The following is a 12727-nucleotide window of genomic DNA, read 5'->3' as shown; positions in this document are numbered from 1 at the left end:
GAGTGCAGTGGCACAATCTCAGCTCACTGCAACCTCCGCCTCCCGGGTTCAAGCTATTCTGCCTCAGCCTCCCGAGTAGCTGGGATTACAGGCGCGCTCCACCACGCGGGGCTAATTTTTGTATTTTTGGTAGAGACGGGGTTTCACTATGTTGGTCAGGCTGGTCTCGAGCTGCTGACCTCATAATCCTCCTGCCTCGGCCTCCCAAAGTGCTGGGATTACAGATGTAAACCACCTCCCCCGCCTAGTATCTTCTTGAATTGCCTTAAGGTTTCCTTCTCTGCTTGGCCTCGTTTGAGTGCCTCTTAATGTCTCCCTTTCTCTGCTCCTCACGTCATTCATTGCCATGTGTCATTCATTCACCACGCATTTACTGAAATAAACTGTGAGTGCTAGGCAATGCTGGGAACAACAGGTGAATCAGACAGCGGCAGATCATGCTTTCTCTGTCTGAGTTCCCATTCCATAAGGGAGACGCACCTGACAACAGACGGTGATAGCCGGGAGAGGTTGCAAATGAAATGGGGGAAGCAAAGGCCAGAGTGTTCAGGCAAAAATGAGGGAAGTAGGCAGCGAGGTAGGCAGGAGAGGATAGGGCGGGATCAGAGTGGAGACCTGATCAGGGGAGGAAGGGGTGAGTAGCAGAGATGTTCAGGAGGCCAGGTGTACAGGCTGCAGTGACTGTCTGGCTCAGAGGTTGGGGGGCATCCTAGGCAAGACCCAGGGCTCCAGTGGAGTTTAGAACTTAGGCGAGAGGTCCGGGATAAGTTTTATTAGCAATTATACTGGACATAACTCACTACCTGGATAAAGCAAGTGGCCCATGCCAAGTTTAGTGGGGAAGGTGAGGAGCACATTCCAGTGGCTCCTTGCTCAGTAAAGTGACTGGCCTCAGCTTCTGTCTCCTCTTTGCTTACTCTTCTTGATTCTGCTTTAGGTACAATCCTGAGAACCTGGCCACCCTGGAGCGCTATGTGGAGACGCAGGCCAAGGAAAATGCCTATGATCTGGAAGCCAACCTGGCTGTCCTGAAACTGTAAGTGTCTGGCTCTCTGTCTTCACTCCCATGCCAGCAGCTAGCAGTGTGCCACTCCCAGTACAGGGCAAGGGGGTGGCTGGTGGTATCCTGCACAATGCAGCATCTCTTGGTGTGCAAGACTAGGAAGCCAAGGAAGTCGGGACAGGAGGAGGAATGGTTTTGGATTTTTTTTTTTTTTTTTGAGATGGAGTTTCACTCTTGTTGCCCAGGCTGGCATGATCTTGGCTCATAGCAACCTCCCTCCCAGATTTAAGCAGTTCTCCTGCCTCAGGCTCCCGAGTAGCTGGGATTACAGGCATATACCACCATGCCCAGCTAATTTTGTATTTTTAGTAGAGACAGGGTTTCTCCATGTTGGTCAGGCTGGTCTCGAACTCCTGACCTCAGGTGATCTGCCTGCCTTGACCTCCCAAAGTTCTAGGGTTACAGGCATGAGCCACTGGCCTGGAGGGATGGTTTTTTAAAAAATCAGTTAAGGGGCCGGGCGTGGTGGCTCAAGCCTGTAATCCCAGCACTTTGGGAGGCTGAGGCGGGTGGATCATGAGGTCAAGAGATCAAGACCATCCTGGTCAACATGGTGAAACCCCATCTCTACTAAAACTACAAAAAATTAGCTGGGCATGGTGGCGCGTGCCTGTAGTCCCAGCTACTCAGGAGGCTGAGGCAGGAGAATTGCCTGAACCCAGGAGGCGGAGGTTGCAGTGAGCCGAGATCGTGCCATTGCACTCCAGCCTGGGTAACAAGAGCGAAACTCCGTCTCAAAAAAAAAAAAAAAAAATCAATTAAGGATGGGCTCAGGGGCTCATGCCTATAATCCCAGCACTTTTGGAGGCTGAGGTGGGAGAATCACTTGAGCCAAAGAGTTTAAGACCAACCATGGCAACATAGCAAGACCCAGACTGTATAAAAAAAAAAATTTGAAATTAATGTGGTGGCGTGTGGTTGTAGTTCCAGCTACTTGAGAGGCTGAGGTGGGAGGATCACTTAAGCCTGGGAGATCCAGGTGCAGTGTGGGAGGATCACTTAAGCCTGGGAGATCCAGGTGCAGTGAGCCATGATGCACCACTGCACTCCAGCCTAGGGGACAGAGTGAGACCCTTCTTTTTCTCAAAAAGAAAAAAAAATTAAGAATTAGCAGCCTAGGTGACATGGCAAGACCCTGTCTCTGCAGAAAATTAGCTGAGCCTAATGGTGTACGGCTGTAGTCCCAGCTACTTGAGAGACTGAGGCAGGAGAATTGCTTGAGCTCGGGAGGCAGAGGTTGCAGTGAGCCGAGATCGAGCTACTGTATTCCAGCCTGGTCGAGAGAGTGAGACCCCATCTCAAAAATAAGTAAAACAGAACACACGTACAGGCTAATAATACATTAAGCAAACATGTAGTTTAACAAATTAATAAATGAAAGCCTACGTAATTATTGCTAGCACCACAGGCTCTTTACCCCATATGCTCTGTGCTAACCAACTCCCGGGCTCCCCCATGCTCTCATGGCCTGGCTTTATGTGATGGTTTACCATGCATGCATACATCTGGATCAGCTTAGCTCAGGTTTGCCTACTTTGAACATGATACAGATGGAGTTCATACAGCACAAGCTCTTCTGTGTCTGGCATTTGCTACTCAGCACAGGGTTTGTGAGATCCATCCAGTGTGATGGTGTTTTTTTTGTGTGTGTTTTTTTTTTTAGGCAGAGTCTTGCTCTGTTGTCAGGCTGGGGTGCAGTGGCGCGATCTCAGCTCACTATAATCTTCTCCCGAGGCGAAGTGAGTCTCCTGCCTCAACCTCCCGAGTAGCTGGGATTACAGATGTGCGCCACCACACTCAGCTGATTTTTGTATTTTTAGTCGAGATGGGGTTTCACCATGGTGGTCAGGCTGGTCTTGAACTCCTGACCTCGTGATCTGCCCACCTCAGCCTCCCAAAGTGCTGAGATTACAGGCGTGAGTCACTGCACCTGGCCTTTACAGTGGCACAGTCGTGGCTTACTGCAACCTCAGCCTTCTGAATAGCTGGGACTACAGGTATGCACCACCAAGCCCAGCTAATTTTATTTGGGTGCTTGGGTGCTTGCTTTCTTTTTTTTATTATTTTTTTATTTCTTTATTTTTATACGAAACCACCGTGTTTTTGTTTTGTTTTTGTTTTTGTTTTTGTTTTGAGACAGGGTCTCACCCTGTTCCCCAGTCTGGAATGCCTTGGCATGCTCTCATGGTCTCAGCTCACTGCAACCTTTGCCTCCCAAGTTCATGTGATCCTCCTGCCTCAACCTCCTAAGTAGCTGTGACTACAGGTATGTGCCACCACACCTGGCTAATTTTTGTATTTTTAGTAGAGATGGGGTTTCACCATGTTGGCCAGGCTGCTCTCGAACTCCTGGCCTCAAATGATCCACCTGCCTCAGCCTCCCAAACTGCTGGGATTATAGGCGTAAGACATGCACGCACGCACGCACGTACACACACACCTGGGATTATAGGCGTGAGACACACACATACACACACCCCTCTGTTGTCCTGTTTTGCAAGGGAGGAAACTGTAGCCCCTCAGTTTCCTTTCTCTGGTGCTCAGCCTTTCAGTGTCTCTTAATCTCTCTTCTCTGCTCCTCGTGTCATAAGTAAGTAGGTTAAGGTCACTCAGCAGGAAGTTTAAAGCAAAGCAGTCTGGCTCTGGTTCCTTAACCACTACTCCAGACCGCTGCGGCTGTTTCTCGTTTGTGAGTGAATCACTTAGCAGTGTCTACCCCATTGGGTGGTTGTGGGCATTAACTATCCCTGTTCACAGAGGAGAAAAGTGGTCTCAGGGAGGTGAAGGTTACACAGCCAGGAAGCGTTGGGATTGGGATCGGAACCCAGGCATGTCCAATTCCCAAAGTCTGCTAAAGCAGTGGACAGCCTGCCTGGCACCTGGTGAGGGTTGGGGACTTGTAGGTTCCACTGTGGCCACATCTCTTGTTCTCTTTCTTAGGTACCAGTTCAACCCAGCCTTCTTTCAGACCACAGTCACCGCCCAGATCCTGCTGAAGGCCCTCACCAATCTGCCACACACCGACTTCACCCTGTGCAAGTGCATGATTGACCAGGCACATGTATCCTTCCTGCCCTGCGCGGGTGGTGAATGGGAGGGGGCCAGAGTCAAGGTACGTGCATTCCCGGGAGATGGCCTGTGGGTGCATCCACAGACACCAAATGCCTGCTCTGGTCCAGCCTGTCAGTGCTGGACGGGGCTGGGACATTGTGGTGACTGAGAAGACCTGAGCCCTGCTCTCACAAAGCTGTCACAGCCCAGTGAGGAGACTGACAGTGATAGCCTGGAGTGGTCAGGGTTGGGTTAGAAGAGCCAGAGTGGCCAGTGCACTCCAGCCTGGGCAACAAAGCAAGACGCCGTCTCCGGAAAAAAAAAAAAAAAGAAGAGCTAGAGCAGGCACTTGACCATTTGGGCGGAGGAATATGTGGACATGCACACAGCCATCTGGATTTACATTTCTGTAAGAAGCATTTGGAAAGGTCCTGAAGAATTGCAGCCGGGCGCGGTGGCTCAAGCCTGTAATCCCAGCACTTTGGGAGGCCGAGGCGGGTGGATCACGAGGTCAAGAGATCGAGACCATCCTGGTCAACATGGTGAAACCCCGTCTCTACTAAAAATACAAAACATTAGCTGGGCATGGTGGCACATGCCTGTAATCCCAGCTACTCAGGAGGCTGAGGCAGGAGAATTGCCTGAAGCCAGGAGGCGGAGGTTGTGGTGAGCTGAGATCGCGCCATTGCACTCCAGCCTGGGTAACAAGAGCGAAACTCCGTCTCAAAAAAAAAAAAAAAAGAATTGCAAATGACTGTTACCTCCTAGGAAGGATGGCTGTGAGACGGGAGGGAAGACCTTCCTTGCTATTGTTCACTCTTCTGTGTTTTTAACTAGAAACAATAAACCAGGGCCTCCTGGAGGAGGGAACATCTAAAACATAAGGAGTTAGGTGAAGGGTAGACAGCGGTGGTCCAAGCAGAGAGGACACTCATGGGCTAAAGGAAGCAGAGCTCGGCGCTGTCTTACAGAAATAGAGGAAGCTTGACATAGGAATGCTGCAGGGTTTGGTTTGGTTTGTTTTGTTTTGTTTTTTGAGACGGAGTCTCTCTCTGTCGCCCAGACTGGAGTACAGTGGTGCAATGTTGGCTCACTGCAACCTCCGCCTCCCAGGTTCAAGCTATTCTGCCTCAGCCTCCTGAGCAGCTGGGACCACAGGAGCGTGCCACTATGCCCAACTAATTTTTATATTCTTAGTAGAGACAGGGTTTCGCCATGTTGGCCAGGCTGGTCTTGATGTCAGCCTCCCAAAGTGCTGGATTACTGGTGTGAGCCACTGTGCCTGGCTTTTAAAAATTATTTAATTTTGTTTTTTTGAGATGGAGTCTCATTTTGTAGCCCAGTCTGGAGTCAGTGGCACGTTCTTGGCTCACTGCAGCCTCTGCCTCCAAGTGAGTCTCCTGCCTCAGCCTCCTGAGTAGCTGCGATTACAGGCACCTGCCACCACACCCAGCAAATGTTTGTATTTTTAGTAGAGACAGGGTTTCACCATGTTGGCCAGGCTGGTCTTGAACTCCTGACCTCAAGTGATTCACCCACCTTGACCTCCCAAAGTGCTGGGATTACAGGCCTGAGCCACCAGGCCAGGGACATCATTTCTCATTTTTTGTCATTACAAACAGTCCTGCCGCCAAATCCTTTCTCCCTCACATACCTCAGGAGAAATCAGCCGGCTTCCTTTCCCAGCTCTTTTTCTCGGCTGAACCTTTGGAAGAAAATAGTCAGAAGAAGATAGGTGGGGAGTGGTGATCTGGGGCCCAGCCTCAGGCTCCAAGGCCAGTTTTCCTTAACGCTTCCTCCTCCCAGCAAGAAGAACGGCCAATCCGGCAGATTTTGTACCTCGGGGACCTGCTGGAGACCTGCCACTTCCAGACCTTCTGGGTAACTTCCCTGGGGTCCAGGGTCCAGGGAGATGGCAGGGCCGTGTAGAGCTGAATGCCAAAAGTAACAGCTGTGCGCATTGACTGGCTTCCTGTTTTGATGGTGGGCCTGGTGTTCTGCACTTGTGATTTTGTGGAATCATCATCCTCTCGCAGAGTGGGTACTCACAGGTCATCCCCGTGCCCACAGGCTGCGGCCGACCCTTTCCCCTCTCTCCTGTCTTTCCATTGGGCCCTCTAGTACCCACCGTTGATCAGAAGTCCTCCAGGTTGGGTGTAGCGTCTTGCCTGTGATTCCAGTACTTGTGGAGGCTGAGGCGGGAGGATCGCTTGAGGCCAGGAGTTCCAGACCAGCCAGAGCAACACAGCGAGACCTCATCTCTACAAAATTGAAAATTAATTGGGTGTGGTGGTATGTGCCTATACTCCCAGCTCCCCAGGAGGCTAAGGTGGGAGGATCGCTTGAGCCTTGGAGTAAGCCGTGATCGCACCACTGCACTCCAGCCTGGGCAACAGAGCAAGACCCTATCTCGAGAAAAAGAAATTCTCCGTCTCTTCTGCCTGTCTGATGTGCTCTGCCTTTCTTGCTGTAACTGGAACCTGGCCCCCCACTTCTGCAGACTCCTGAGTAGGAGGCTGGATCACCTCCTGCTCCTGTCCCTTCTGAACCCCCAGTCTTTTTTGTTGTTTTTTCTTTGTTCTTTGGTTGTTTTGAGACAGAGTCTCACTCTGTTGCCCAGGCTGGAGTGCAGTGGTGCCATCTGGGCTCACTGCAACCACCGCCTCTCAGGTTCAAGCAATTCTCCTGCCTCAGCCTCCCAAGTGGCTAGGATTACAGGGGCGTGCCGTCATGCCCAGCTAATTTTCATATTTTTAGTAGAGATGGGATTTCACCATGTTGGCCAGGCTGGTCTAGAACTCCTGACCTCAGGTGATCTGCCCGCCTTGGCCTTTGAAACTGCTGGGATTACAGGCGTGAGCCACCGTGCCCGGCCAGAAACCCCCGGTCTTAAAGTGCACATGTCATCACTTCCTGCCCCACTTTGTTGGTATCAGACCCTCTGATGACTGGTTTTTGTTTCTTGATGAATTCAGCTCCTTCTCACTGGTGCCCTGTACCACTCCCACCCTAATTCTTAGATGATTAGAAAGTCACACAGAGGATCCTTTGACCACCCACACCTCTGGGTTTCTTGATCTCTTGGCCAGCTATCTTGTGCTACATCTGACCTCAGCCCTTCTGTTTCAGTCATACTCTGGGCCAGTTCTCTGCACATTGGGCCTGTGAGGCTTTTTTTTTTCTTTTTTTTTTTTTTTTTTATTGAGATGGAGTCTTACTCTGTCGCCCAGGCTGGAGTGCAGCGGCGTGATCTCGGCTCACTGCCACCTCAGCTTCCAGGGTTCAAGCAATTCTCTGCCTCAGCCTCCCCAGTAGCTGGGATTACAGGTGCCCATCACCATGCCTGGCTAATTATTATTATTATTGTTTGTATTTGTATTTTTAGTAGAGACGGGGTTGGTCTTGCACTCCTGACCTTGTGATCCACCCACCTTGGCCTCCCAAAGTGCTGGGGTTACAGGCATGAGCCCCTGTGCCCAGGCTATTTTCTTTTCCTTTTTATTTATTTATTTGAGACAAAGTCTCACTCTGTTGTCCAGGCTGGAGTGCAGTGGCGCAATCTCAACTCACTGCAACCTCCGCCTCCTGGGTTCAAGCGATTTTCCTGTCTCAGCCTCCCGAGTAGCTGGGACTACAGGCATGCACCACCATGCTCGGCTCATTTTTGTACTTTTAGTAGAGGTGGGATTTCACCATGTTGACCAGGCTGGTCTTGAACTCCTAGCTTCAAGTGATCTGCCTACCTTGGCCTCCTAAAGTTCTGGGATACAGGCATGAGCCACCACTCCTGACCCTCTGAAGCATTTTTAAAAATTGATACTAATACTTGGGCCCTGCCCTCACGGAATCTGATGTAATTGGTTCAGTATAGCCTAGGCTTTGGGATTTTAAAAAGTTATCCTGGGTGATCTGGACATCTGGCCAATGTTGGGAGCCACTGCCCTCACCAATAATGGCTCCCCTCCTCTTCCTGTGAGTTTTCAGCATATTCACTCTGCCCACTTCCTTCTAGCTTCTCAGCTCACCCCTGTTGCATCTCCATCCCTCTATTCTTGGGCCTGACCAGTAGCTCCAGCCCTCTTTCTTTGCGAGTTCCTCCATTCTGCTTCCTTCTCTTAAATCGCATGTGTCTCCCCCATCCCCAGCTGCAGCTGAGGTCGTCCTTCCCCAACTCTGGACTTTTCCTCATGCTTTCTTCTCACCTCCCTTTCTTCTCACCTGTTCCCATCCCAGACCCTGACATTTTATGTGCAGCTGACTGCATACTTTTTTTTTTTTTTGAGACAGGGTCTCACTCTGTCGCCCAGGCCACAGTGTAGTGATGCAAACACAGCTCACTGCAGCTTCAACCTCCAAGGCCAAAGTGATCAAGTGATCCTCCCACTTGAACCTCCTGAGTAGCTGGGATTGCAGGTGCACACCACCACGCCTAACTAATACTTGTAGTTTTAGTGGAGGTGGGGTTTTGCCACATTGACCAGGCTGGTCTCGAACTTCTGGCCTCAAGTGTTCCTCCTGCCTCGGCCTCCCAAAGTGCTGGGATTACAGGTTGAGCCACCACCCCCAGTCACAGATCTGGATTTTGCCCACCTCACTGGCTGCACCTTCTTGGCATTCCTGTGGGTTCCTCATTTCCCTCCCTTCTGTTAGAGAGAACCCGTGCCATGGAGCTGATATTTGAGCAGAAACCTGAAGGAGGGGAGGGTGGTAGCCATGGAGGAGGATAATTCCACACACAGGAACAGCGAGTGCAAAGGACCTGATGTGGGTGGGTGCCTGGCGGGTTTGGGGAGCAGTGGGGAGGCCCCTGTGGCTGGAGCAGGGTGAATGAGGAGCAAGTGGGCGGAGGTGAGGGCACAGAGGTGACAGACACATTCTGTGTGGCCTCATGGGCTATGGTAAGATTGGCCTTTTCTCTGAGTGAGGCAGAAGCAAGGGGAGGTGGCTGAATGCACTGAGCCAGTATGTGTCTGTCTCCCTTCTCAGGGATGTGGTTTCTGCCTGCCAGGTTCAAGCCTCACCTCCAGGAATTTGGGCAAATCACCTAAATGCCCTGGTTTCCTCATCTCTAAAATGGATGTAACTTATATCACAGGGTTGTGCTCAAATGGCTACCATGTGGGGTCAATGCTCAAATGGTAGCTGCTTTTTTTTTTCTTTTGAGACCGAGTATGGCTCTGTCACCCAGGCTAGAGTGCAATGATACGATGTTGGCTCAGTGCAGCCTCTGCCTCCCAGGTTCAAGCAATGCTCCTGCCTTATCTTCTCAAGTAGCTGGGAAGATTACAGGCACCCACCACGATGCTTGACTATTTTCTGTATTTTTAGTACAGATGGGGTTTCACCACGTTGGCCAGGGTGGTCTCGAACTCCATACCTCAAGTGATCCACCCACCTCAGCCTCCCAAAGTGCTGGGATTACAGGCATGAGCCACCATGCCTGGCCTGATAGCTGCTATTCTTGTTAACATTACAGAGGTGAACATTCTTGATATATGAGATTACCATCGTAGGCTGGGAGTGGTGGCTCATGCCTGTAATCCCAAAACTTCGGGAGGCCAACGTGGGCAGATCACTTGAGCCCAGGAGTTTGAGACCAGCCTGGGCAATACAGTGAGTCCTCGTCTCTGTCACACAACAGCAAAAAATCCCAGCGCTTTGGGAGGCTGAGGCAGGAAGATCACCTGAGCCCAGAAATTCAAGACCAGCCTGGGCATCGTAGTGAGACCCCATCTTTATATATAAATGAAAATAAAAGCAAAAAATTTAAAAGGATAAACATTATGAACATCAATTCCCATTACAGCAAGCCCTGGATGAAAACATGGACCTCTTGGAAGGTATAACTGGCTTTGAAGACTCTGTCCGAAAGTGTGAGTCCCTCTCTGAGCCTGGGCTCTGCAAGGGGAAGGGGTGGGGAGTGGCAGCCAGGTCCAGGGAGACAGCTCCTCATCATTTTTGTCTCTGACCTCCACAGTCATCTGCCATGTCGTGGGTATCACTTATCAGCACATCGACCGTTGGCTGCTGGCTGAGATGCTCGGGGATCTATCGGGTAATGCCCTCTGGGTCCTTGTACACATCTGGGAGGTTGGGGGTTGCTGGGGCAGTGGACCTCAGTCAGCTCTTCCAACGGGCCTGTCCAGGTCTCATCAGGTCCAAATGGAAGGCCCAGTCCAGGGAGGAAATAAGAACGTGGTATAAGACAGATCCTGCCTTGAGGGAGATCCTAGGCCATTTGCTCATTTATTCTGCATTAATAGAGTGCCCCCTATGTACCAGCAAGGTTTTCACCACATTGGCCAGGCTGGTCTTGAACTCCTGAACTCAAGTGATCCGCCCACCTTGGCCTCCAGAAGTGCTGGGATTACAGGCGTGAGCCACCACGCCTGGCCAAGTGGAAGCTAACTATTATTGGACATGTTATGTCATACATTATACTAAGTGCTTTATATCAGGTAGATGTTTTACATATTTATAAGTGAAAGGAAATTAAAGGATGTGAACATGACTTAGAATTGTATATAAAAACCATTACATGAACCTGTATCAAAACGATAATAGTTGTACAGAAAAATTTATCAGGTAACTGAACTACAGGCAGTTGTCTTTTTTTTTTTTTTTTCTCCTTAAAGAGATGGGGGTCTCACTTTGTTGCCCAGGCCGATCTCAAACTCCTGGTCTCAAGAGATCCTCCCACCTCAGCCTCCTATAGTGCTGGGATTACTGGCATGAGCCACCGAACCCAGCCCCTGCCTGGCTTATCTTCTAAGGGCAAAAAAAGTGTATTGTTAGTAGTAAAGGTCATGTCATAATTTTGTAACCGTTCCACACGCTGCTCTTGTTAGGAACCAAGATTTGTCCAGGGAGAAAGAAAGAGAGGCATAGAAAATAAAATAAATTGGCCAGGCACAGTGGCTTACACCTGAAATCTCAGCACTTTGGGAGGCCAAGGCAGCCGGGTCACCTGAGGTTGGGAGTTTGAGACCAGCCTGACCAACATGGAGAAAACCCGTCTCTAATGAAAATATAAAATTAGCTGGGCGTGGTGGCAAATGCCTGTAATCCCAGCTACTTGGGAGGCTGAGACGAGGGGATTGCTTGAACCCAGGAGGCGGAGGTTGCAGTAAACCGAGATGGCGCCATTGCACTCCAGCCTGGGCAACAAATGCGAAACTCTGTCTCAAAAAAAGAAATTAAGGCAGAAGCCCCAGGATGATGAGGCTGAGGGAGCTCAAAGGCTCCCTCTGGCTGCCATTCAGAGAATGAACCGTGGGAGGGCAGGGGCAGAAGCCAGGAGACCAGGCCGGCTGCTGCTGTCCAGGAGATAGGGAGTGGAGGCTGCCCTGGCCTCCTGAGCCATGACCCTGTTGCCTCCCAGTACCCTGGAACTGTGGGATTAGGCTGACAGAAGCCCCTCGCTACCCCTGTCACCTGCAGACAGCCAGCTAAAGGTGTGGATGAGCAAATATGGCTGGAGCGCCGACGAGTCAGGGCAGATCTTCATCTGTAGCCAGGAAGAGAGCATTAAACCCAAAAACATCGTGGAGAAGATCGACTTCGACAGTGAGTGGTGGCCCACAGCCTTGGGGTTTGGGACTAAGGGGGTATCCTCAAGGGAGGCCAAGACGGGCCCAGAGGACCTGGGTGGATCTGTGCATGTTCAGGGCTGGCCAGTCTGGACCTGCCCGACTCCATTCACCTTGTGTCTCAGGACTCGTGCCCACGGAGGAATGGCGGGGAGCTGGGTGTCCTTCCCTGGAACTTCTAGGCCCTGTGTCCTGCCGCATAGCTCTCAGCAAGACTTCCTGGGGCCCAGCGGGGCTTCGCAGGAGTCTCTGCACCCTTGTCCCTGAGGCCTATCCAGTTGGCCCTCTTTAATCCTTGGGGTGTCCAGGCCTCATGTGCAGACATGGAGTCAGGTGAACAGTAGGAATCTTGATTCTCGACTTTGGGTGATTTCACATCTGTGTGCCTCAGTTTTCTCATCTAAAAAATGGGGACAACTGCAGCAGTAACTAGGATAAACATGGTGTAGGTCCTTTCTCTTACGTCGTTCGATCCTCACATCAACACAATAAGGTAGATGCCCTCCTTGTAAGTTGCTAAACCTACCTCAGAATCATGAGCATGAATGCACGTATAACGCTTAGCAAAGAGCCAGTCACACAGTTCCTTAAATGTTCATTATGATGATACACATATGTAACTAACACAGGCTCAGCTGCTTGCTCAACTGAAGAGAGTGCAGTGGTTACTCCAGCCACAGGGGCTGCATCACTGCCGCTCCTCATGGCACCGAACAGATGTGCTGGAGCCAGGAAGCCTGTCACGGGCAGGCTGCTCCCTTCCTCCGGGTCCCCCCCCACCCTCTTGAGTGTGAGTCAGGTGTTTTAAGGGTGCATTTGGGCCGGGCGCAGTGGCTCAAGCCTGTAATCCCAGCACTTTGGGAGGCCGAGGCGGGTGGATCACGAGGTCAAGAGATCGAGACCATCCCGGTCAACATGGTGAAACCCCGTCTCTACTAAAAATACAAAAAATTAGCTGGGCATGGTGGCGCGTGCCTGTAGTCCCAGCTACTCAGGAGGCTGAGGCAGGAGAATTGCCTGAACC

At 50.9% G+C, this 12727-nt stretch overlaps 1 protein-coding gene across 2 annotated transcripts in view; it reads left to right on the top strand.

The window, feature by feature from the left end:
- Positions 1-12727, top strand: part of EIF3K (eukaryotic translation initiation factor 3 subunit K) — a 14887-nt gene that overhangs the window by 1008 nt on the left and 1152 nt on the right. Inside the window, exons 1-7 of one of the 2 annotated variants that reach the window (XM_037730737.1) lie at positions 938-1036; positions 3204-3329; positions 4004-4124; positions 5921-5995; positions 9921-9987; positions 10092-10169; positions 11555-11680. In XM_037730737.1, the coding sequence (XP_037586665.1) occupies positions 4107-4124; positions 5921-5995; positions 9921-9987; positions 10092-10169; positions 11555-11680 (364 nt within the window). In that variant the 5' untranslated portion in view covers positions 938-1036; positions 3204-3329; positions 4004-4106. Of the gene's footprint in view, positions 1-937; positions 1037-3203; positions 3330-4003; positions 4125-5920; positions 5996-9920; positions 9988-10091; positions 10170-11554; positions 11681-12727 lie in introns of those variants that run through there. The other variant, XM_017506583.2, reaches the window with a different exon arrangement.

The sequence above is a fragment of the Cebus imitator genome, unplaced genomic scaffold (genome assembly GCF_001604975.1).
Source record: "Cebus imitator isolate Cc_AM_T3 unplaced genomic scaffold, Cebus_imitator-1.0 Scaffold356, whole genome shotgun sequence".
Taxonomy (NCBI): Eukaryota; Metazoa; Chordata; class Mammalia; order Primates; family Cebidae; genus Cebus; species Cebus imitator.
The sequence above is the reverse complement of the archived record's forward strand: the minus strand, read 5'-3'. Positions and strand labels throughout refer to the sequence as shown.